This window comes from Carettochelys insculpta, chromosome 18 (genome assembly GCF_033958435.1).
Source record: "Carettochelys insculpta isolate YL-2023 chromosome 18, ASM3395843v1, whole genome shotgun sequence".
NCBI classification, from domain to species: Eukaryota; Metazoa; Chordata; order Testudines; family Carettochelyidae; genus Carettochelys; species Carettochelys insculpta.
In genome coordinates this window covers 32677596-32703968 of record NC_134154.1, presented here as the reverse complement: position 1 = coordinate 32703968, position 26373 = coordinate 32677596, and the positions used below count along the sequence as shown (strand labels likewise).

The following is a 26373-nucleotide window of genomic DNA, read 5'->3' as shown; positions in this document are numbered from 1 at the left end:
GACACCCAGGAAATCTTGGCCACTTGTGAGTTATGCAACAGTTGCCAGCTACACTGCATCCGAGTTCCCAACTCATGACCTGAGCCCTACAATTGCGCAAAGATTATTTGTGTGTGTAGCTGATGGCAAAAAACTAAATAATAATCACATGAATCTTTTGATCTACTTATGTAATGTTCCACAAACCTCTCTTCATAAAAGGTACTACTCCCCCCCACCCACCCCCAGTGCCCTCCGTATCTGCAGACATTTGATATTTTAATTGTCATGGGTATAATTAGTTCCTGCATCCAAAAATGGAAAGAATTTCTTTTTGGTTTATCCTGAGGATGTTTGTCTCCTAATTTCACGCACTCTGGCTGAGATCATTAGTTAGGCTTTCCAAGAGTTTTTTTTGGAACTTAGCACAAGTGGGGGGAAAAAACAAAAAAAAACAAAAGTTTGCGTATTTAGGATCTAATCACCTCTTCCTTTATATAAGTATTAGAGAAACAAGCTGGGTGAGATAACTTCCTCTTGGACCACCTTCTGTTGCGGTCACAGACAAGATTTCAAGCCACCCAGAGCTATTCTTCACGTCTAGGCACTATATTCTGTGCGGCTCTAAAGCCTCTCTCTCTCTCACCAACTGAAGTTTGCCCAACGAGATCTCTCACCTGTGTTCTCCCTAATATCCTGAAACTAACACAGATATCTAACTGCTCTACACAGTGTGGTAAGTCCCTTCTCAGCCCCCTATAAGTTCTGTGCATCTTTGCAGGATTTGTCTTATGCTTCAGACTCATGGTGGCCCTTTCACTAACTCAGTTCTTTCCAGAGGCAAGGGTCCACTTACTGAGCCACTCTCATAGAATCTTATGGGTGGAAAGGATCTTAGGAGGTTATCTAATCCAGGCCCCTGCCCAAAGCAGGACCAACCTGAACTAAAAACATCCCAGCCAGGATTTTGTCAAGCAGGGACTTAACCTCTAGGGATGGAGATTCAACAACCTCTACAGATAAAGCATTCCTGTGCTTCACCACCTTTCTGGTAAAGTAGTTTTTCCTAACAGCCAACCTATACCTCACCCTCTGAAACTTCAGACCACTGCTTCTTCCTCTGCCATCAGTCAACATTGAGAACAGCCTCTCTTCATCCTCTTTCAAGCTCCCATTCAGGAAGTTGAAGGCTGCTATCAAATCACCCCTCATTGTTCTGTTCTGCATCCTATATAACCCCAGCTCCTTCAACTTCTCCTCACAGTTCATGTGCTCCAGCCCCTTAAACACTTGTGATGCCCTCCGCTGAACCCGCTCCAATGCTTTCATATTATTCCAAAACGGGACACAATACTGCAGATCTGGCCTCACCAGTGCCAAACAGAGGGGAATAACTTCTCTGATCTGCTGGAAATGTTTCCCCCAATGCATCCCAATATGCCGTTGGCCTTTTTGCCTACACAAGCGCACTGTTGACTCATATCCAGTCTCTCATCCACTGTAATCCCCACATCCTTTTCTGCTGCACTGTTACTTGGCCTGTAACGATGCTTGGGATTCTTCTGTTCCAAGTGCAGGACACTGCACTTCTTGTTGAGCCTCAGATTTATTTTGTCCCAATCCTCCAATTTATGTAGGTCACTCTTGATCCTATCCCTTCCCTCCAATGTATTTACCACTCCCCCTAGCCTAGTGTCATCTGCAAATTTGCTGAGGGTGCAAACCATCACCTTACCCAGGTCATTAATAAAGATGTTGACCAATACTGGCCCTAGAACCAATCTCTGGGGCACTCCACTAGAAACTGACCACCAACCAGACACAGAGCCATTGATAACTACCTGTTGGGCCCAGCCAGCTACCCAGCCTTCTATCTATCTTATATTCCATGGATCCAATTCATACTTCCTTAACTTACGTGCAAGAATGTTGTGTGACAGTATTAAAAGCTTTGCAGAAGTCAAGGTATATCACATCCATTGACTTTCCCTTGTCCACACAGCCAGTTACCTCCTCATAGACTCTAATCAGATTGGTCAGGCATGACTTGCCGTTGGTGAATCCATGTTGACTACTCTTGGTCACTTTCCCCTCTTCCAACTGCTTTACACTGGATTCTCTGAGGATCGCCTCACTGATTTTTCCAGGGACTGAGGTAAGGTTGACTGGTCTGCTCCCTGGATTGTCCTTTCCTTTTTTAAAGATAGGAACTACATTTGCCTTTTCTCAGTTGTCCAGGATCTCTGCTGATCTCCATGAGTTTTCAAAGACAACGGCCAAAGACTCTGCAATGACATCTATCAGTTGCCTCAATACTCATGGATGCATTAAATCTGGACACATGGATATGTGCACATCTAGCTTTCCTAAACAGCTCTTAACCTGTTCCTTCCCCAACAAGGGTTGCCCACCTCCCTCCCATACTGCATTGCCTACTGCTGTAGTACAGGAGCTGACCTAGTCCGTGAAGACCAAGGCAAAAAAAGTGTTGAGTACTTCAGCTTTTCCCACATCATCTGTCACCAGGTTACTTCCCTCATCCAGTAACTGCCCCACACCCTCCCCAATAACCTGCTTACTGTTAACATGCCTGTTGAAACCCCTCTTGTTGCCCTTCACAGTCCTTGCTAGCTGCAGTTCCTGATTCTCCAGCCATATATTTATAGTCCTCCTCAATCATCTGTCCAAGTTCCCACTACTTACATGCATCCCTTCTAGGTTTAAGCTTGCCAAGGATTACCCTGGTAAACCTTGCTGGTTACCTATCATACTTGCTTTTCCTACTGCACATCGGGATGGTTTGTTTCTGGTTTTTTTTTTTAAATAAGACTTCTTTGAAATACTGCCAGTTCTCCTTAACACCTTCCCCATCATATTAGTTTCCAAGGGGATTCTGCCCATTAGTCCTCTCTCAGAGTCAAAGTCTTGCTCTTCTGAAGTCAAGGGTCTGTATTTTACTGCTCACCTTTCTTTCGTCAGTATCCTGAAATCTACCATATCATGATAGCTGCAGCCCAGGTTGCCACCCTCTATTTTGCCCACTATTTTTCCCCCTCTTTGTGAGCAGCAGGTCAAGCTGTGCACTATCCCTGGTCTGTTCCTTCACCACTTCTACCACGAAGTTATCCCCAACTTTCTCCAAAAACCTCCTGAATTGTCTGTGTGCTGCTGTATTGGTCTTCCAACAAATATCTCGCTGATTAAAGTCCCCCATGAGAACTAGCGCCTGTGATCTGGAAGCTTCTTTTATTCACCTGAAGAAATCCTCATCTACCTGATCTGTCAGTATATAGCCGACACCAACCACAACTGCTGATTATGCCTCTAAGCTTAACCTAAAGACACTCCACTGGCTTTTCTCCCTCCCTATACTGGAGCTCTTAGCAATCATACTGCTCTCACATAAATTGCAACTCCTCCGCCTTTTCTCCCCCGCTTGTCTTTCCAGAACAGTTAATCACCTTTCATGACAGTGCTCCAGTTATGTGAGTCAGCCCACCAAGTCTCCATTATTCCAATCACTTCACACTACTTTGACGGTGCCAGGGCCTCTAATTCTTCCTGTTTGTTTCTCAGGCTCCTTGCATTTGTATGCAAACATCTTAGACAATAAACTGACTGGCCTACTTTCTCCTTTCAAACCAGGGGTCCTCCTTTTTTGTACATTCTTCCTTTCCCACTTACCTCAGGGCTTGTGTCCCTGTGCCCCAAAGAACCCAGTTTAAAGCGCTCCTCACTCGGCTTGCAAGCCTGCCAGCAAATATGCTCTTTCCGCTCTTCCTCAGATGGATCCCATCTCTATCTTGTAATCCTTGTTCTCAAAACAGAATCCCATGGTCGAAGAAACCAAATCCCTCTCTCCGACATCACCTTCACAATCATGCTTTTATCTCTATGGATTTGACAATCTCTACCTGGACCGCTTCCTTCAACAGGGAGGATGGATGAGAACACCACATGTACTCCATATTTTTTCATTTTCCTTCCCAGAGTTACATAATCCTCAGTCATCTGACCAAAGTTGTTCTTTGTTGTGTTAATTCCTACATGGAGAAGTAGGAAGTGGTAATAATCTGCAGGTTTGATGATTTTGGAAGTGTCTCTGTCACATCCTGGATTTTAGCTCCTGATAAGCATCAAAACTTCCCGAGATTCCAGGTCTGAATGGCAGATGGAACACTGTCCCTCTTAGGACGGAGTCCTGACCACCACCAGTCTTCTTCTCTTGGGGGCGGTGGTTGTAGAACTGCTATCCGTAGGACTACGCATCCCATACCTTCCAGTCAGTGAAGTATTCTTCTGATCCCTTCCCTGAGAGGTTTCTGCCACAGCATTCTCCATCATATCACCTGTGCAGAAAGTCTGAAAGAGGTTGCTTACCTCCACAGGGATTGGAAATACCTGAATTGGCTGTCTTCTCCTGGAGGTTACATGCTTCCAGTTTTCTTCCTTGGTTTATACTACCCTAAAGGGTTGCTCAGCTTGCTGTGTCTGCACTACTAAATGATGCCATCTAGCAAGGAAGTCTTCACCTTCTCTGATGGACTGGAGGATTGATATTTGTGCCTCAAGTCCTCTAACCTTTTCTTCTCATCATAGGCAAGTCACTGATATGGGCCAATACCCTTCAAATAGTCCTGATGCACTGGTCTTCTGCTAGGGCAGCTATCTTGGGGAAGGGGGGCACAAGGCCCACTCACTACTTCGGGCTCCAACCCAGGAACCCTAAATAGCAGCAGCTGGTGGGGCTTTTCCTCTGCCCAAATTACAGCAGCCTTTCCCTGGGCCACTTCTTGCACTGCTTCCCTCTAGCACCTTCTACCTCATAGCTAGCTGAAGACCCCTCTTTCCTCCAAACCTCAGTTCTCCAATGTCACTTCCTAGTCAGCTCCTCTTCTCCTTCTCCACTCTCCTCTTCCTGGAGGGCGGGGGTGAGGGGCCAGGCACACGCACGGGGTGGAATCTTTTATAGCAAGCCAGCACACCTTAACTGGCAGAAAGTGTTTGATTAGCCTTTTGCACAGGCTGGTTCTTACTGAGTCCTAGCTGACTGCCTGTCTCCGAGCCTAGGTAGGAAACAAAAAGGCACTGACCTTGTTACCAGAATATTTGCCTTCCACCAGGCTGTTGTAGCATGCTGCCTGTGATCTGCCACAATATATACAAGTATGTTAAGATTTGCTTTTCCTATATCACTACCAGTCCTTCACACTGAGCCTTATAAATATCACTTCATCCAGATCCTCGCTAATTATTTATGTAGATACCATCTGGTAACTATTTGACACGCTGGTCCATGCCATGCTTTTTCTCTTGCCTCAATCACCAATCTCCTTGTTGGTCTTTTTGCCTCATACATTTTTGGCTTATGTTCTCTCCAAATTCCATGGGTTGTTTAATTGTTCTTTTTCATCCGCCGCTCTTTTATTCAGACATCAGCAGATGTACATCTGTAAAGCTCCAAATTATCTGTTTGACACTTACAACTGTTCATACTGTTCCATGCACATGCATACAGAACTCAAGTCATTGATCCTTCCCAGCAAACTGCCCACTATGCCTCAGTTTTATTTAAATCTGCACTTTGTTATTTTATTCTGATGTATTCTGGTTTGTACTCTTTTATGCCCTGTACAGCAACTTAGAATTCATGAAAGCTGGTACACAAATTATTAGTTAGCACAAGAGTTGTTTCAAATACTTGCAACGCAGAACCCCGAAATGAGTTTCCAACAGGACCCCCAGGCTTGTCTGAGCCCTTAGCATACTTCTAACCTTTGAATCTAAACTGGAAATTGTATTTTGAGAGGGTGTAAGAGGAGGAATAAAGAGACTTCATCTTCCACCACTCAGTAACAAAGCAGGAGTCCTTTAAATCCTGATTTATGAGGGATCCATTGCATTTCAGGTAATGTGCTATGTAAATGATCTTGACTGATTTCATAGCCCTTTTAACACTTCCTCCTTGGTGTTTCAGGCTCAATGAAAACCAAGCTTGGACAGCAGGGCAATAAGACAATTTACCTTTATGGCTATCATCTGCAAGATGTTTGGGAGAAAGTTGGACAGCTGTGAGAGATGGATGGGGTTCAGATTTTTAGTTTATTCTTCCTTTTAAAGAGGATTTTTATTGTACTTTTTATAGTTAAAGGACAATTGTCGTTACAAGTACTTAGCATGTCCAAAAATCAGAGCCCAGCAATGCCAGCTCTGAGAAGTTTGGTTTAAATAACTTGGTAACCATCCTACTGGATATCTGTGGCACAGACAGGAATAGATTTTGATGCTCCAGCATAGCATTAAATTAACTCTGCCACCATATTATCTTTCCTCTTTCTACAAGACTGTCTCCTTCACTGTATAATTTTCAATTCTTCTCCAAATGCAGGGAAGGAGGCTATAGAGCCCCTGCCTCATAACTCAATCACTCTCAGAGCACCATCCATCCGAGGGGTCTGCAACCTGTGGCTCTTTAAGGACTTCTTTGTGGCTCCCAATGCTGTAATTGCAAAGTGTTTAAAAAAAAAACCACACAACTGATTATTTTTGATAAATGGTGAACATCTAAAAGCCAAAACAACTCCTATCTAAATACCAAATATGAGATCTCAAAATGTTGGATTACTCCCCCTTTAATATGTGCAGTGCACTGTGGGATAGGATACTGTATCTGTGTTTTGATTATCTTTCTAATAAAACCTTGATTTTGAAAAGGAAGCTTGTGACATTGCTGCTACAAAAGGCAACACACATTTAAAAAAGAAAACCAAAATTAAACATGAAGTGAAATTGGCACAATTAATATAGGTTGAGGAGTGAAGTCAGGACAATAGCAATACACAGCTCTAGCTAGTGGTTTGAGCATTGGCCTTGTAAACCCAGGATTGAGAGTTCAATCATTAAGGAAGCCATTTAGGGCTCTTGGGCAAATAAACTAAAAGAAAAAAAATATTGCCAGGGATGGTGCTTAGTCTTGCTGAGAGGGCAGGGCTCAATGACCACTCAAGGTCCTTTCTAGTTTATGAGATATACATATCTCCATATATAAAAACCACACAAAAATTGTGAGGAAATAAAATATGTAAAAAGTTTGTGAACGTCCTGCAGTAAGCATGTATTGTATTACAAATCATTGTGTGTGCTGTTCTTAAAATAGGGGGCACAAAAAACATGATTTGATGTTATTTATTAAGGACTGTCTTTTATTCACATGCATTGTGGATCTTGACTGAGAGAGGTCCCCCCCCACCCAAATTAAAAAAAGTGGCTTTTCTTGCTATTTTGGTTGCCAACTCCTGATCTCTTATAGAAAAAAAGGGAGGGGTGGTAGGGCAAAAATTGGTTTTGATCACATACAATTGCAATTTATACATGAGGGGTATAGTAAGGTTGCACAAGCAATCTTAACACCGGCATTTTTAAAAAGTTTGAATGCTTGACTTTTCAAGTATAACAGTTTTATTGTCTAGGACTTTGTAAATATTAAAAAAACAAAAAAATTGAAATTCCTTCCCATGGAGCAACACAGTCCACCACATGGGTCACCAGCAGGGTAGGAACCTTGTAATTCATAGCACAGAATTTTATCACTTGAGGCAATGATGAGTGGGAGCAGTAATCTGTTATCTTCTATGAGATCCTGACACCAGTGGGAGGTGCAATTCCATTTTGCCATTAATTTTCAGAGCTATACAAATCCACCTTTGACCCCATGGCATTTTCCACATATCAAGTCCTTGATCTATGCATGGAGACACTACAAGTTTGCAATGAAATGTATGCAAGAACTTTTTTAAATGGACTATACTTTTTCCTCCTAATGTCTTTTGTGGAAATGCTCAACAGATTTGCTGAAGCTTTTAAAAAATTAGTCTGAACACAGTCAGAATGGAGAATTAGAGTCCAAATGGTTAAACTCCGGGGGGTTGTAAAGCATTAAGCAATCTTAACTAGGTGTCACTTTCAACTACATCTTTAAAGTTCTCTCTTCTTTAAACCACAGTCTTTGAAAAACACTAATCCTAAAACGTAAATAGTCCAGCAGGATTTTGGCTCAAAGATGGAGAGCTGGACATTCAATCAGGATATCAGAACTGAGGTCACTGAGTTTGGAGTTTTCTCGAGATCCTTTCAGAGTAATTCTAGTGCCCTACCTGGTGCTCAGAGCCTTGCCCAGAGATAGCATGAAGTTAAATAGGACTTGTCAGTTTTATGGCTCCTATTCAGAATCTTGTGGGCTACAGTGAAACTGCTAAGAATTGAGTAATTTCTGCAGGAACTGCTGCTACTGGGTCGCTACCGCCTTGAGCTACAACTGAGGCAGTGAAGTTATGCACTGGAGATAGGTCAGCTTACAACAACTCAGGCACCCACACTGAGATGCTGGGGAAGTATGGAATTAAAAAAAAAAAAAAAAAAATTCTCCTGCCCTTCTAGTAGCCAAGACGGAGAAGCAGCCAAGTGACTCCCTATTCTAGTGAAAGTCAGAAATAAAGTCAGTCCAAATAATTCAGTGGCCCTAGTACTGAGGGTGGGGTTGAAGAGGGGCACCATCCATCTGCCAGAAGAGGCTAGGAAAGGAGATAAAAGCCAATATTTTTACAAGAGACTGAATTCCAGAGCAGGAAACTAAGCAATGTCACCAGAACACTGTCCAGGTCTCTTCTGGTCCCTCACTCATTCCTACCACTTTCACATCAACTCCTAGCTAATACTTATCAGGTAAATTTTAATGACTTATGTCTCTACAAAACTCCCAAATAAGACCTTCATATATTCAGAGACGATTAAGTAGTAAAGTGATTACAGCATATGAGTACCTACAATGTATTTAATAAGCAACTCTTCAGTATAGCAGAGCAAGATCTAACGCAGGGGTTGGCAATAGGGGCTACAACTGCCACTACAAACTCCACGTGCAGCTCTGGAGGATGACGCCGTTTACGCAAGACCAGCAGTTAAAATGGAATTTAGTTATTTTGTTCAAGCAGCAGAGCAGTCTGCTGCTGCCAGGTGGGGGCGGGGGTGGAGCCAGCAGGGCAGGGAGCCCTGGAAGAGGAAGCTGGGGCAAGGTCAACCTGCAGGAGAGCTGGATGGAGGGGTGGCCGAGACTGCCCTGACACAGCTGTACACCAGGGCACAGAAGGAGGCTGGGGGGGAGAATGGGGGGGGCAGTACAGTGGCAGCTCACAGAGCTCCTCGCTGAGCCAGGTAAATCCTGGGTTTGGGACTGAAGGGTTAAATCTGGGGTTGGAATGGTGCTTTGGGGCTCAGAGGGTTAAACCTGGAGATGCAGGGGGAGGTTTGCGGGATGGGAAGTTAACCTGGAGGATAAAGATAACTTTCTAACTGGTAAAATCATTGTGTGCGCTCGTCTTAAAGGAGAGGTTACAAAAAAGTACAGTTTGACTTTTTTTTTTCCATTTACAAGTACTGCCTTGTATTCACATGCATTACAGCTCTTAGAAGTACTGATTTTGTAACTGATTTTGAAAAAATGGTTCTTCTCACTAGTTTGGTTGCAGACCCCTGGTCTCATGTGATCCAGTGGCTGGATGTTCAAGCTAAACAAATTCAGACTGGATGCAAGGCATAGATTTTTAGCGAAGAGTAACTACTGAAACAATTTACCAAGGTTTGTGGTGGACTCTCCATACTAAAATTTTTAAATAAGATTGGATATTTTTCTAAAATATCCGTTCGAGGAATTATTTCAGAAAGTTCTATGGCCTATGTTCTACAGGTCAAAGTAAGTGATCACAATAGTTCCTCCAGGCTTTGGAGTCTCTGAATCTCCCGATTCTACCCTATTTGATGCACTCTTGCATAACTGCAATGAGGTTACTACCAGCAGAGCACAGTACTTTCCTGATTCTGATCCCTGAACCAAATAGTCTGTTTTGCCCAAATCTTTCCTCCCCTCCAATAATTTTTAACCCTGATACGCCCTTTTCCAAGCTTGGCACAAACTGCATATCCAACGGGAGAATGGAGAAAAGGTTTTGTTTTTGTTTTTTTGAAAAACACATTTCTTCCGATCTTTCCTCATAGGAAGGGACTATCCTCATCTAGAAAACAGAACTGCAAGCTCTATTTATCTCAGTTATTGGTAGTCTTTTTCTCCCCTTACCTTGCCTAGGACAGTAAGGCACGGTTTTGGCTCCAACTCAGGCTGTTCCAGTTTCACCACTCCTACCCAGCCATATTCATATAAATCTTCTTCATCATTGCTATTACACAGTCCCAATGGATGCATCTGAAACAGAACAAGGGAAAGGAGAAGTTAGCAAATGCCTTAATCAAAACATTAACATGAAAAAAAGGCAGTATTCTTTAGGATGGAAGTAACAGAGTCTTCTCCTGGTGTCCTTAATACAGCACATAAGTACATTTCTCTGTCATACACACACCAAAAAGGGAAATAGCTGCTTGCTGTTCCGACTGTGGCATTTCAGACGCTGAAAGACATTTCGCTGCTCACTGATGTCTCAACACTTCAAACGGAAGTCTAAGCTCTGGTATAAAAGAAAACTGTCTCTTCCTTCAAAGATAGAAGGTAAAGGCAACCAAGTATCATGGGCAGAGGTATAGGAGGCAAGGGGAGTCAGTCCTCTCCGGGTCTTAGCAATCAACCGGTCTCCATTTGGTATTTGCTCCCCTATTCTGACCATTCCTGAAGGCTCCCATAGTAGGCTGTTTGCAGCCTGCAGCATGGTGGCTCTTCTCCAGAAGTGGATTTGTTAAATTAAAACTGAAAAGCCTTCCAACTTGCCAGTCCTACTCGCATAACACTGAAGCTGTGAAAGAGACATTAAATGGTAATGATACCTTTTAGAAGACAAATGACGACCTTGAATTTACTGACAAAAGTAGAATCACTATGTGTACAGAACCTTAGCTTAACATTTCCTTTAAACTATTTCATCAGTCTGTTGCTTCAGTTTATACAATCACATCTCTAAAAATCCCCACATAGCTTTTTAGATACACAGTCTGAACACTCAGGTTTACCCTTAAAATGCTTGGCTCTTCAGACCATTTTTTAAAATACATCCTTCAAAAGACCATCCTTACCCATAATATAAATTTTGATTTCTAACGTACAAAAATTTGCTTCCAAAGTCTTCCCGTTCTTTCTATCCATCCCTATTCTCCTCTCCCCCCCGCCACACACTGAAAAGAGTCCTTAAAAGAACAACATTGCTTTTCTTCCAGATAAATGGGCAAATGAATTTGCCTACTATTGGATTAACTAAGTTTAAGGGAATCCTACACCAAAGGCCAGTACCTTACTCGACATCAAATCCTTTTGTTATGCCAAAATCTTTGGAAGCATATTTTATTATAAAACACATGGCAAAATTTCATAAACATGTCTATTGTTCTAGATATCACATCCAATAAATTAGTATCCCGTTTTCCTAAAAGCAATGAACTTTGTCATGAACACACTGAACTCCTCTGATTAATTTAAAATAATGTCTCTGTTTCAGGGTGATAAATATACAGTAATTTGGACTGATTACTTTACAAAGGCTTAAGAGTACAATAAAACCCCAAGATACACACATCCAAGTTGCGTAAATCTCAGGTTAACATGACTGAGTGGCAGGGAGCTGGTGCCTGGCTTTGGGCTGCCCACCACTCAGGGGAGCTGGGAACCTGACCAATGCAGCAGTGCTGGTCAGTTTCCAAACTCCTGTAAGCAGTGGGCAGCCAGCAGCCAGGCACCGGCTCCCCGCTCCCCTCAGCGATGGCAGCTGAGAGCCTGACTCTCAGCTGCTGCCACTGACAGGAGTGGGAAAACTGCTCCTGTCAGGAGCGGCAGCCTGACTCTCAACACGTAACATGAAATTTGACTTACACGGGTTCATGCAGGAACGCCACCTCCATGTAAGTCGGAGTTCTACTGTACATATAGAATATAAAATCAGTTTTCAAATACTGATTAAGAAAATGTAAAACAGAGAAGAGCTACATCTTATATGCCATAATATTTAATGTTGTATTAAGCATGACAGCTGACTTGCCCTTACTACAAAGATTTGAAACTAAATCACAGACAAACTTCAGGGTATATTTTAAAAAACAGGACTTTTTATTTCCAAATATAGTGCTTTTAATTAAGTACCTTCTGCGTGTTCAGTCTTCAAAAATCTGGCTCAGTGGAAAACATGCTCAATTTTCTTTAGAAGCAATTCCCTGATGCACACCCCCCGCCCCCTGCCCCAAAAAAAGAAAAAAATACTTGCTACATTTGGTTTTAGGATTTGGTTGGAACAGGTAAGCACAGAGTGAGAGCAAAGAGACGACAGAGACAGTGGGGAAGGAGGCCTGGGCAGAGTCACATAGGGGAGTGACATAGGCAGATCTGAGGTGGAGATGGGCGGGTCCACAGGCTGGGCAGCTTGCCTCCCCACGCAGCAACTTCACCCACTGCCCATGCCAATAATCTTATAAAGGCATTAGAGGTAGGCTCCTGATGTTGAGATTGCAACAAATACCAGTTACCAGAACGAAAGGAGGAGGCAGTCAACCATGGAGTTTGTTAGTACACTTGTGGAAATTCTTCTACATTTGGATGCAGTGGCCTCTGCTTAGGTACATCAGAGAATTTAATATCATGGTTTGAGAGGGGAAAAACATAATACCTGTGCCGAGTTCTGACCGATTTAATATTTGCATTACTGTAGTTCCCCAAGTGGTTTTGGTTCATGATGTGCTTGGGAATGATACGATGGTGGTTCCCCCTTGCCTTCCATCCGTTATCTTTGGTTGTCTCCGTTAGCCTTCGGTACTCCCGTACCTTCCTGCAAGGCGGCAAGCTGAGTTGCACTTCGTCCGGCCCCCACTTTCAGACCTGTCCGGCATGTGTGACCCTGCCAGGAGTTAAACTCATGCCGGCATAGCTCATAATGCAGTTGGTCCACCTATACTCAAGAAAGAAGTAAGAAAAGCTTTGAAAGAGGAAAAGCGCCTGGTCCAGACAAACTCACGAGTGAGATGTTTGAAGCCTTAGAAGACTTTGGCATTGACACAATTACAAAACTCTTGAATACTTACAGCGCAGGGCATGTCCCAGGAGACTTATCAAGATGTGTTTTTATTGCTTTGCTGAAGAAACCACGTGCAACTGAATGTGAACAACATAGGACAATCAGTCTCGTGAATCACATGACCAAAATTCTTTTGAAGATTATAATGAACCAGATTTGAAATCAAATAGTCTGAGATCTCTGATGAACAATGTGGATTTGTGAAAGACAGAGGTACTGGTAACGCAATCTACATTTTAAGGTCATTAATCGAAAGAGCACTGGAAGTTCAAGACGACATATTTGTGCTTCATTTACTATGAGAAAGTGTTTGACAGAGTAAAACATGAAGAAATGACGAAACTGTTGGAAGAACTGGATATAGATGGGAAGAATTTGAGAATAATTAAAAACATCTACTGGGAACAGACAGCAGCCATCAGGGTCGGAAAAAACCTTAGTAGATATGTGAAGATAAAACGAGGAGTGAGATGAGGTTGTGTTCTTTCACCTGATCTCTTTAACTTGTACAGTGAAAGAATAATCTGCAAAATAAAACATCTGCACGGATTAAACATTGGAGGATGTAACATCAACAACCTGAGGTATGCAGATGATACTGTTTTAATAGCAGAAAGTGAAAAAGATCTTCAGGAACCGGTTAACGTTGTCAATAAAAAAAGCGAGCTGAAGGGACTCGAGCTGAACATCTCGAAGACGGAAGTAATGGTTATTACAAAAATGAAGGTACTGCCAACACGTGAGGTACTAGCAAATGGAACAGTTCGTCAAGTGACTAAATTCAAGTACTTAGGATCCTATATCACATCCGATGGTAGGTGTTTAACTGAAGTGAAATGCAGAATCACTCAAGAGAAACCAGCATTTCAGAAAATGAGAGACAAACGAACAGTCTCACAAAAGAGAAGTTACTCACCGTAGTAACGGTGGTTCTTCGAGATGTGTCCCCGTGGGTGCTCCGCAATAGGTGTCGGGCTTGCCCAGCGCCGCAGATCGGAATTCTTCCAGCAATTTCTCCTGGATCGCGCATGCGCCGGCGTGCACCGCTCCCTTGCGCGTCCCCGGCCACGTGTGCGATCCGGTCCCTGCCAGTTCCTTGACCAACTGCCTCGGATGCTCCTGAAAAACACTAAACAGAGATCCGAAGCGGGGAGGATGGGCGGGTGGTGGAGCACCCACGGGGACACATCTCGAAGACCCACCGTTACTACGGTGAGTAACTTCTCTTTCTTCTACGAGTGTCCCCATGGGTGCTCCACAATAGGTGACTACCCAACAGTAACCCAAGTAAGGAGGTGGGTAATCAGTTTATGTGCAGCTTGTCCCCGAAAGGACTGCCGTCGACAGAAGGGTGTCCTCTTGGTATACCCGATGTAGTGCATAATGTTTAGCGAAGGTGTCATAAGATGACCAGGTCGCCGCTCTACAGATGTCCTTTAACGCGATGCCCTTGAAGGCTGTTGACGCCGCCACCGCCCTGGTGGAGTGAGCTCTAGGCAGGGCCAGCAAAGGAGTCTTTTGAAGTTCATGGCACATTTTTATACAGGACACAATGTGCTTTGAGATTCTCTGTGAAGAGAGACCCTCTCCTTTTGACCTGGGAGCGAGAGAGACTAGAAGTCTGTCCATTTTCCGGAAGGACTTAGTTCTGTCTATGTAGAAGGCCAACGCCCTCCTCACGTCCAGGAGATGTAGGCGTGCCTCTTTGCTGGAGCTGTAAGTCTTCGGGTAAAACTATGGGTTCGTTAAGGTGGAACTCAGAAGAAACTTTCGGAACAAAGGCTGGGTGCAGCCGTAAAGTTACCGCCTCCTTTGAGAATACCGTGCAGGGCGGCATTGCCATAACTGCTGCGAGCGAGCTCACCCTGCAATCTGACGTAATTGCAAGGAGGAAGGTTGTTTTTATTGTAAGGAGACGTAGGGGAACTGCGGCTAAGGGTTCAAACGGTGGTCCCGTTAGCGTGCTGAGCACCAGGTCCAAGTTCCACGATGGTGGAAGCAGTTTCCGAGGGGGGTACAGGTTTACCGGCCCCTTCAGGAACCTGGTAACAACAGAATGGGCAAATACCGTGGGCCCCTCCTCTGAATGCCGAAAAGCAGATATAGCAGCGAGGTGGACTTTTAGTGAGGATAGGGAAAGCCCGCCCCTCTTGAGGTCCAATAAGTATTCTAGTATTACAGGTATAGGAACTTCAAGGGGAGCTAACTGCTTGGCGGAACACCAGACACTGATTCGAGTCCATTTCTGCTTGTAGGTCTTCCTGGTGGATGTCCTTCGGCTACTTTCCAGGACTTGTTGTACTCCCTCCGTACATGTGCTTTCTAGGGAGCTGAGCCATGGATTAGCCATGCTTGTAGGTGCAGACCTTGAGGGTGTGGGTGCACTATGGACCCTTGGGCCTGCATGAGTAGGTCTGGCGCCACCGGAAGGGGGAGCGGTGGGCGGTCCGACATGCGCAGAAGCAAGGGGAACCATTGCTGTCGATCCCACGTTAGGACTACTAGAATCATGCGGGCTCTCTCCCTTCTGGCTTTCTGCAAGACTTTGTGGATGAGCACTGTGGGGGGGAAAACGCGTAAAGTAGGGGGCCCTTCCATGAAATTGCGAATGCGTCCCCCAGGGACCCCCGCCCCAATCCTGCCCTGGAGCAGTACTGGGTGCACTTCTTGTTGTGCTGAGTGGGAAACAGGGCGATCTGGGGAAACCCCCATGTGTGAAAGATCGGTCGTAGCAGATCGGAGCGGATCTGCCATTCGTGTGTGAGTGCGAAGCGCCTGCTCAGCTGGTCTGCTTTCACGTTGAGCGCGCCCGGCAAATACGAGGCTTTCAATGTTATATTGTTGGCGATGCACCAGTTCCACAGCCGGACTGCTTCCGCACATAGGGCACGGGATCGGGCTCCCCCTTGTCCATTTATATAAAACATAGTGGAGGTATTTTCTGTATTGATCCCAACTACTTTGCCCTGTATGTGGTCTCAAAAATGTTTGCAGGCGTTGAACACTGCTCTGAGCTCCAGTATATTTATGTGCATTGACTGTTCTGCAGGGGACCATAGTCCTTGCATCACCTTGTCGTCGATGTGTGTTCCCCGTCCTACGTGGGAAGCGTCAGTAGTAAGAAAAATAGAGATTTGTGGTTGGTGAAAGGGTACCCCTGTTGGCAGGTTCTTGGGGTTTACCCACCACTGCAGGGATCTGCGCACCTCTGTCGTGGGCGATACCACCCTGCGGACAGCGTGGGATGCCAGTTTGTAGACGCTCGCCAGCCAATGTTGTAGGCTGCGCATGTGCAATCTGGCATTTTGCACCACAAACGTCGCCACCGCCATGTCTCCCAGCAGCTGCAAGCACGTTAAGACCGGCACCGTGGGGCTGTATGTAATGACTTGCACCAGCGAACTGATGGCGCGAAAGCGGGCGCCGGGTAGATACGTCCTTGCTGTAATAGAGTTTATACGTGCCCCTATAAACTCTATGTCTTGTGTGGGGTCGGTCTTTGACTTCGCGAGGTTGATGACTAGGCCCAGGGAAGAAAACGCGTCTGCTGTTACGCGTATCATGCATAGGACCTCTGCCTTCAAAGCCCCTTTCAATAGGCAGTCGTCCAGGTATGGGAATATAAATACCCCCTGTCTGTGCAGGTAGGCTGACACCACTGCCAGGGTTTTGGTAAAGACTCTGGGGGCCGAGGAGAGGCCGAACGGGAGAACCTTGTACTGGAAATGCTCCTTGCCGACCATGAAACAGAGGAAGCGCCTGTGTGCCGGGTGGATCGTTATATGAAAGTAAGCATCTTGTAAGTCGAGGGCTGCAAACCAATCTCCAGCGGATCAAGCACCATCTAGAGCATCTCCAGTAGATGGTTATATAACCTGCTTTTAAATATCTCTAATGATGGAGATTCCACAACCTCCCTAGGTAGGTTATTCCAGCATTTAAGCACTCTGCCACTTACAAAATTTTTCCTCATGTCCAACTTAAACCTCCCTTGCTGCAGTTTAAGCCCATTGCTCTTTGTCCTATCCTCAGAGGCCAAGGAGAACAATTTTTTTCCCTCCTCCTTGTAACCCTCTTTTAAGTACCTGAATACCGCTATCATGTCCCCTCGAAGTCTTCTCTTTTCTAAGCTAAATAAGCCCAGTTCTTTCAGTCCACTCTCATAGCTCATGTTCTCTAGACCTTTAATCAGGCTTGTTGCTCTTCTCTGGACCTTTTCCAATTTCTCCACCTTCTTTGAAATGTGATGCCCAGAACTGGACACGGTAGTCCAACTGGAGGCCTAATGAGTGCTGAGTAGAGCAGAAGAATGACTTCACATATCTTGCTCTTGACACTCCTGTTAATACTTCCCAGAATTATGTTTGCTTTTTTGGCAACAGCATCACACTGTTGACTTATATTAAGCTTGTGGTCCAGTATGATCCCTAAATCCATTTCCGCAATACTACTTCGTAGACAGTCGTATCCCATTTTGTATGTAGGAAGCTGACTGTTCCTTCCCAAGTGGAGTACTTTGCATTTGTCCTTATTAAACATCATCCTGTTTACCTCAGACCATTTCTCCATTTTGTCCAGATCATTTTGAATTCAGACCCTATCCTCCAAAGCAGTTACAACCCCTCCCGGGCTGGTATCATCTGAGACATAGTAAGCATACTCTCTATGCCAAAATCTTAATTGCTGAAGAAGATATTGAATAGAAATGGCTCCAAAACAGACCCCTGTGGAACCACAATTGTTATGCCCTTCCTGCATGACTGTGTACCATTAATAACTACTCTTTGAGAATGGTTATCCAGACAGTTATGCACCCAGCTTATCATAACCCCACCTAAGTAACATTTGCCTACTTTAGTGATAAGAAGATCGCATGAGACCATATTAAATGCCTCATTAAAGTCTAGGTATACCACAGCCACCATTTCTCCCTTATCCACAAAACTTGCTATCTTGTCAAAGAAAACTATCATATTGGTCTGGTATGACTTCTTCTTCACAAACCCATGTTGGTAATTACCTATCACCTTAATGAAGATTGACTGTGTCAGACAAAACACCAATTACTTTGACCTTAAAATGTTATTCCAGTTTCCCTCAAACAGGGAGCAACCCAGCACAATCATCTCCGAGTATACAGGAAATGAATGACTATCTCCATGGGGCACTGCAACAGTAACCCAGAGCATTTGAACCAAGAACCACACAAAATGTGCTCAGGGGAAAAATAAATAGTCTAAAAATGCAGTGGGTCCTAAGGACCACAGGTAGGATAGGACCCTTTGTACTAGGTGCACTCCAGAGATATTATCTCTGCCCCCAAACTAATTATTTGCACTAATTTGAAAAAAGATCCAACTAGACAGTTTGAACCAGACCCATAAAAAATAAAATCCCTGAAGTTAACACAGTTCAGATAATACATAACCTGATGGTTCCACATCATCTGAAAGATGTAGCTCCTGTAATGCAAAGGCAGGTATAAATATGTGTTAGGGATATATTGGACCATCACCCAAAGAGGCAATTAAGGTTGCTTTGTATAAACCTGAACTCCTCTCCAGCACTGCACATAAGCTCATCTAGATGGCTTGAGAGATCTACAGCCTAACCCCAACCCTTGCAGTCAATTTACTACATGCTTCTCCCAGTCATCATAAACCCAACTATCAGTTTGTATATCTATTTTCAAGTGCATCTGTCAGTCAGAGCCCATTTGTTCAAGAACTCCTCCTAAACTGTAAGAGCTGAATTTGGTATGCAGCAACCTCTTACCTTAACTTTAAGCAAAGTCACTGTCAGGTTGTGTCAGAAAAATGAGAAGTGCCTGGAATCCCACGGTTTTCCAGAACATGGAAAGGGAGGGACACTGACAGGTGCAACAACATACTTCAAACTCACCACTGAGGGCAGCAAGGACAAGGAACAACAATACTGAGAAGTGACCACTGGGGCGGGCGCAGCAGGAAACCAGTGACCACCTCAGGACAGGGCTCTCAACCCTGCCAGCCACTGGCCACTCTGCCCCAAGCCCTCCCACCAGCTGCAGTGCAGCTAATCCCCCCACACCAGATGGGCCAGGCAAGCAGCCCACTTCCCCCTCCTCCCACAGCTCAGGACTGGAAAGGCACCTTGCCCTCCCTTACCCACAAGCTCAGGATGGAACCTGCAAACATGGTCCAACCTGGACCCATGCCTCTCCTCACCACCTTCCCCTCCAAGCAAGGCCAGGTAAAGCTACTAGGTTGGTTTTTTTTTGGTATTTTGTAGGTAGTCCATTGTGTCCGCCAATGACGTCTTGAGCTTGCACAGGCTCATCAGTTGTGGATTCGCATGTGGCTGAGAACTCCAAGCTTTGAACGGCATGGGTGTTCACAATGGGGGCAAGGGAATTGTCCTGGCTCTGTTGGTGAGGCTGCTGCTGTTGGTTTCGCTTTCTTCCTCTCACAAGGATCAATGAGGCATACACGTCGCTGCTCTTCAAAGTTGTCATACGTGAGCACGCTAGCCTGTTTGGTCTTTTGCATGCTGCTCTAGCTGATTTGGTTTTAAACTAGCATGAGCAATGTTGGCCTTTATACCTCTTGCGAGGCCCACCTTGATTCCTTTTGACCTGGGAGAGTTCACCATAGAGGAGTTGCTTAGGGATTCTTGACTCCTCCATTCATATGGCGTTCCCTGTCCAGCAAAGCTGGGCTTTCAGAATCATGGTTTCGATGCTCGTGGTTCCTGCTCTGTCCAGGACTTCCAGGCTCGTAATTCTGTCCTGCCATCGAATGTGCAGTATTGACCTCAGGCTGCGTGTGTGGAAGCGCTCCAGCAGTTTTATATGTTTTCTGTACAAGGTCCAGATCTCAAAGCCACACAGGAGACTGGTCAGGACTACAGCCTTGTACATTTTCAGTTTAGTGAACTGTCCGATATTGTGCTGATTCAACACTCATGCTCTCTCAGACATCCTAGTGCCCGGCTGGCCTGGAAGATTCTGGCATTGATTTCTTTGTCAAGGGAGCCATCATTGGCTCTCTCATTGCTATGGTACTTGAACTCCTCTACTGTTTTGAACTCTGTTCCTTCAATAAAGATTGAAGCTAGGAGAGCAACAGATCCTGGAGCAGGTTGAAACTGCACCTTGGTCTTTCCTAGGCTGATGGTCAAACCAAAGAGGTGAGTGGCATCGGCAAACTTGCTGACCATGAGCTGGAGATCAGACTCCTCGTGTGCCATAAAGGCACAGTCAGGAAAGAGGGCTTCAAGGACGAGCCCCTCAAGCCTCTTGGTTTTAGCATTCAGACGATGAAGGTTGAAAAGTAACCCATCAAGTCCGTATTTTATGTAGACTCCATAGTCCAGGTCCCTAACTGTGTGGCTGAGGACGCACGTGAAAAAGAGGTGGAATAACACCGGGGCCAGCACGCACCCTTACTTCACACCACTGGATATCTCAAATGGATCCGAGGCCTCGCCATTTGAAAGAACAAAGCCAGTCATGTCATCGTGGAACAGGAGTATGAGGTTAACAAATCTTCTCGGGCAGCCAAGTTTTGACAGGATAATCCACAGGGCTTCTCTGTTGTTGGCGTCAAACGCCTTGGTCAGGTCTGTAAAGACAGCATACAGATGCAAGTTCTGCTCTATGCAGTTTTCCTGGACCTGACGAACAGCAAAGATCATGTCAATGGTGCTGCGGCCTTGACAAAAACCACGCTGTGCCTCTGGTAGGTTCTCCTCTGAGATGCTGGTGATCAGACAGTTGAGGATAACTCGAGCCAAGATCTTCCCAGCAGTACAGAGAAGGGAGATGCCCCGGTAATTTAATTTCCACAGTCAGCTTTGTTGCCCTTGTTCTTGAAGACGGAAATGATGGTGGCATCCTTAAAGTCTTTGGACATGTCTTCTTCCCAGATGCCGATCAAGATGTTGTGAAAATAATTAAATCCCTATGACGATTAACTGGCTTATCCTACCAACAGGAGTTCCCTCTTACTGGAACCCCACTCTTTAAATACCCTTCCCCCCACCCACTCATGCCTCTGATGAAGCAGGTCTTTGCCCATGAAAGCTTATACTCCAAAATATCTGATAGTCTATAAGGTGCGTTGTTTTCGCACACTAAGAGGAGCATCCTCAGTGAGAGGATAGCATGACATCCTCTGGAAAGCAGATCCCAAGTATAGGATTTTTTCCAACTTGATGATATTCTTCCTACAGTTATTGATCATAACAGCAGAGAGGTTATGAGACTGGGCATGCATCTACTAACATGTCCCAGCAAGACACAGCTATGTGCCTCACATAATTTAAAGGACTGTTGTAAAGAATATGGTGATGAATTATTCTCCATATCCACCAGGCTAGCAAGAAGTAACAGAATCTGCAGCAATGGAGAATTAAAAAATTTTTCCCAATAGCTAAATCACCTCCAAAGAGAGTTAAGTTCTGGAACAGGGTTCTAAGAGATGCTGTGGAATCCCCTTAAGTCACAGAACTGAAAGGAACCTTGAGAAGTCATCAAATCCAATAGCCTGCATTCATGCCACAACTAAGCACCATCTTAATTCTAGACCATACTTGACAGATGTTTGTCTAACCTGCTCTTACAAGGGCCTGAGAGATTCTACATATACCCTCCCTAAGCAATTTATTCCAGTGCTTACCACCTTGATAGTTCGTGAGTTTTCCCCTAGAGGGCCAACACCCCATCCGCATCCCTGCCAGCAGCCATTTAAGCCCACTGTGTCTTGTCCTATCATCAGAAGTTAAGGAGAATAATTTCTCTTTCCCCCTTGGTAACAGACTTTTTAGATACTTCAAAGTGGTTCTGTCCCTTTAGCCTTTTCTCTTCCCAACTGAGCAAAACCAATTCTTTCAATCTTTCCTCATAGGTCATGGGTTCTAGACCTTACATCTTTTTAGTTGCTCTTCTGTGGACCTTATCCAGTTTGTCCACATCTTTTCTGAAATGTGGTGCCTAGAAATGGACGCAATGCTCCAGTTGTCTAGCGAAATAGAGAGCTCTCAATAAACTTAAAAGTTTGTGAATAAATTTTTCTAAAGGCCTGGCGCTTACCAATATCCTTTGTAATGAGGGTTAACAGAATATTATGCTTGAATGTTATGCTGAGGCAACTCTAGAAGACCAGAATTAAGGCTGCATGGGTGTGCACTTCCACTCTATTTCTTAGTTTTTAAGAATGCTGTGTGTTGCTGAGCTTAATGTTCTGGAAGGGCACAAAATACCACTGGACTACCTTAACTATCCCTTAACAAAGAGTTTTGTTAGTGAATATGGGAACCTCTGGTTTAGCCCCTAAAGAAGGCGAATACAGGAATCACTGGTTTCAAACAGCAGGAATCCAGAGGAACCACCACTGCAGGCTACCAATCTTCCATCAGATAAACATGCACACAATGGAGGACATATGTCCTCCTATGCGTTAGAGCTAATGCATTCTTAATGCCTCATTGCCTCCCTGCCACACAGCATTTTTCTATGTGTTTTTTGCATCACGGCTGCCATCTTAAACCGATCTACATTGCTCAGCACGAAGCTTGAATACTCAGGCATCTAAAAATCTGAAGTTAGTTCCTTCTGTACCAGGTAGTATGCTATCCAAAGCGAGGGTATTTTAACATATAGGGTTTTATATGGTGATCACCCCAGTATCTTGCTGTAAGTTTTAAACTTATTTTTTAAATCTGAATGTCCTCCATAATTGGGAACATCAACATTTCCTCAATTCCCCACCACTCTGCTTTGCCTCCTACTGCTGAGTTGCAGGGTGCATCTGACACCCTTTGTCATATCATTCAGCTCCTGCTTTCACTGAACTGTCTCTTGAGCATCTCAGTTATCCCTCACCATGGCCACTCGCCTCAATTACCTGTTCAGCTAATTTCCATTTACTTTGTGTAATCTTGTCCCATCTGCCACTCACTTAGGGGGTCTCCCCAAATCCCTCTTGTGCACCATAATGTGCACTCTCCTCTGCATCCTCCCCACCTGGCTCCAGTTCTACTTCCTTGACCAGTTTCCTCCAGCTCTGCCTATTGCTCTTCCCCTCTCCACCCCAACCTTCATTACCCAACACAAGCACAAATACAGATCCCATAGCTGCATCTCCCTATGTCTTCTCTTTGCATGTATACTACAATTGCCCCAACTCTGGTCTTTCCTCCATCCCCACTGTCTACACCTCCTATATCTCCCTATCACCCGCACCTGTGACCAGGTTTATTTATCGTGCACTCATCCTGAAGGGATTAACTGTATGCCATGGGCTGAGGTGGCCATGCCCTCTTGCCCTTCCTGGGCATGCACCAACTGCAACAGCCCTTAGAAAGAGGATAGCCCAACACAGAATGAGCTGAACAGGAAGGAGAGCTGATGTATTTCGGGAGCTCCTGACCAGAAGCTATCAGAGCCCCATGCTGCTGAGACCAGCCACACCAAAACCCCAGCAAGCACCCAGATGTCTGCTGAGGGTCACATGGGGAGTCACCAGAAATCTCACCTACTGAGTACCCCAAGGAGACAGAGCGGGAAGCCAAGGTAGAAAGCAGGCTTGGAGAATCAGACACTGAACAGAGTCTATGTATTTTGGTCTGATCCCTGCTCCCCACTGATAGTTCCCTTACCTGGGACACAGTGGAGTAAGGTGGACTCAGCTCACCCTACTCCTGGCCATCGGCCCCACTACTGCATAATGGCCAAAAGAGATCAGGCCACCATGCCTAAGCTTGTTGCTGACTTGCCCCAAACAGGAGGCTCTCAGACCCTCGAGGGTGAGAGCTGCCTGAACAACCTGTATCAGAGAGGTAGCCAAGTTAGTCTGTATCTTCAAAAACAAGAAGTCCTCTGGCACCTTATAGACTAACAGATGTTTTGCAGCATAAGCTTTCGTGGGCAAAGATGCGCTTCATCAGATGCATCTGACAAAGCAGGTCTTTGTCCACGAAAGCTAATGCTCCAAAATATCTGTTAGTCTATAAGGTACCACAGGACTACTTGTTGTTTCTGCATAACGTGATGACTTCAGTTATCAAGCCCTGCATAGAAGGACAGCCACCTTGGCCATGACACCATACACCCTATAATTGGTGGAGAACACACACAATAAATAGGACCTGCTGACAACATCCGCACCAGAGAGGGCCAGAGACAAAGGTTTCCTAATATCGTGTGACAAAAATGGCTACTGAACAGGCAGCACAGCAGCAATGTCATCAGATGCAACTGCTACAGGTAGCCATGCAGCAGCAACTTCATCTGACCCAGGTAAACAAGCTTCAGCAGAAGGCAATGCTACTGTGACCAACCAACTCACCAGCCCTGGGGCAACAAGCTGCCCAGGGTCCAAGTAAAAACTGTAGTGTTAGAGCAGTTCACCCACTTCCTCCCTAGTGCAGAGGAACAAGAGGATCCAGTCACCTCCCAGCCACCCTCTATGACAAAGTTTCCTTAATGGAGGAATACTTGACTGCCATAAGGTTAGGTGTGAGCTGTGGGACTATAAACTAGAGACCCTGGGGAGCTAGGGTCAGCTGGCAGATTGGGAGACATGCAGGTACGAGGCAGGGAGTCCTCAGCACCAACTCAGCCCACCTGCTACTGTAGGAACACCAGGAAGGAGGTGCCTCATTGACTTTCCTCCCCTTGGGAAGTGGGAGAAAAAGACCAACTGTCAGGCAGGCCTTGAAGTTTTGAAACTGGAGCCTGTGGTGGGAGGCTCCTGAAGACAATCTTAGGAGTGTGGCCAACAGGGCCACTTCTGCAGCAACTGCCCACACATGGATTGTAGTTACACCCAAAGATAGGTGGTCAGCCCCCAGATGAGGCGATGGGGCCCAGGCTAGGCTTCTGATATCCCTGTGGGTGAATGGCACCTAAGCCTTAAACTCCTCAGTGAAATGAAGCCAAATGCTTGTCTTAGCTGGCCTAGTAGAGTCTCATGACATGGTGAGAGCCACCATACACCTACAACGCAGCCAATGGGATGTCAGATCACACCTAACCACCTGGCTGTGGCTTGCCACCAGCCAATGAGAGGGGAATGTTATGTCAGCCTGGGCCTGAGGCTGACCTACCCTGTGATTTGTAGAGTGTGACTGGCAGTGGTTGTGCAAAACTGTGGAAGAATGGTGCAATTACTCATATAAGGAATACAAGGTCAGGTGTGTAAAGAGGAAACTACTGGGCAACAAGACTCTGATGTCATAGGGAGTCGCCTCCAACCAGCCACAGATGTCAACAGCAGCCCTCAAGCAGAGGCACTGGTGGAAGCTGGCTGGACACTGACAGAGACTTCCTAAGGAAGCACAGGAAGATGGACCAGAGTCTGAGCTGAGGCCAAGTAGGACAGTGATAGCCAAAGATCACCTCAAGGACCTGGATTCAAGATGCATGGTAACAGCTCATGCTGGCTGACTAAGGAAACTCAAACCCAGGAAGAATTCCAGCAACTGATCGTCCTGGGGAGGTTCTAGCACTACTTACTGTGCCTAATGCACTCAATGCCCTGGGTGGAGCAATTGGGTAGTAAGAGAACCCTGCAAGAGGTGGCAGGAGATTTTTCTGGCCAGGTATCCACTACAAAGTTAGGAGCTCTGTCTCTCCTGTTCTGGGTGGCAATGCAGCAGCCCAAATGAGGAGTCTAGAGTGCCCCAACACGACTCCCTTTAGTTAGGGAATGATATGGACCTGTTAGACCCTTTAGCGAAGAGCAGGCCAGGGTACCAGCATATCCTCATGGTTGCATGTTACGTGAGCCAGCATCTCAAGGCCATAGCCCCCATGATAGACTCCAAGCATCTGAAAATATTCACCTGGATGACAAAGCCCTGACTGGGAGGCTCGTAGCAGGGGGTTGGACTCCACCTCCTGAGGTTTCTTCCACACCTATTATTCTATGATTATCCCACTAGATACTAATTGACTGAGGAACCAATGCCTCATCAAAATTAACAGCAGAACTATGCCTGTTGTCAAACATTCTAGACCACTAGCACACACTGCTCTGCACAAAAGGACACCCTATTGACTCTGGCCATCAGGCTGTGCTGCCTAGCATAGGAGGATAGCCACTTTGATCCTGACCTGACAACCTATGGATGGGTGTATCTACCTATGGACAACTTCCTTTTATCTTGCTGCATCTGGAATGTTCACTTCCTCTTGAGAAGAGCAAAAGCCTTCTATAGGCTGTGTTTATCTTGCTGCTGCAAGTTCCTGGAGCTCACAAAGACCTGGCTACTTCTGTCTGATGGGCCTCTGCATTTGCCTTCTCTTACGCAGGTCTCTTCTCCTACTCCCCACTCTACCTGCAATCAAACTGTAGCA

General features: G+C 45.3%; 1 protein-coding gene across 2 annotated transcripts in view; it reads right to left on the bottom strand.

The window, feature by feature from the left end:
- Positions 1-26373, bottom strand: part of ZNRF3 (zinc and ring finger 3) — a 243061-nt gene that overhangs the window by 67062 nt on the left and 149626 nt on the right. For both annotated transcript variants that reach the window (XM_075012940.1, XM_075012941.1), the window contains exon 2: positions 10109-10234. In XM_075012940.1, the coding sequence (XP_074869041.1) occupies positions 10109-10234 (126 nt within the window). The remainder of the gene's footprint in view (positions 1-10108; positions 10235-26373) is intronic.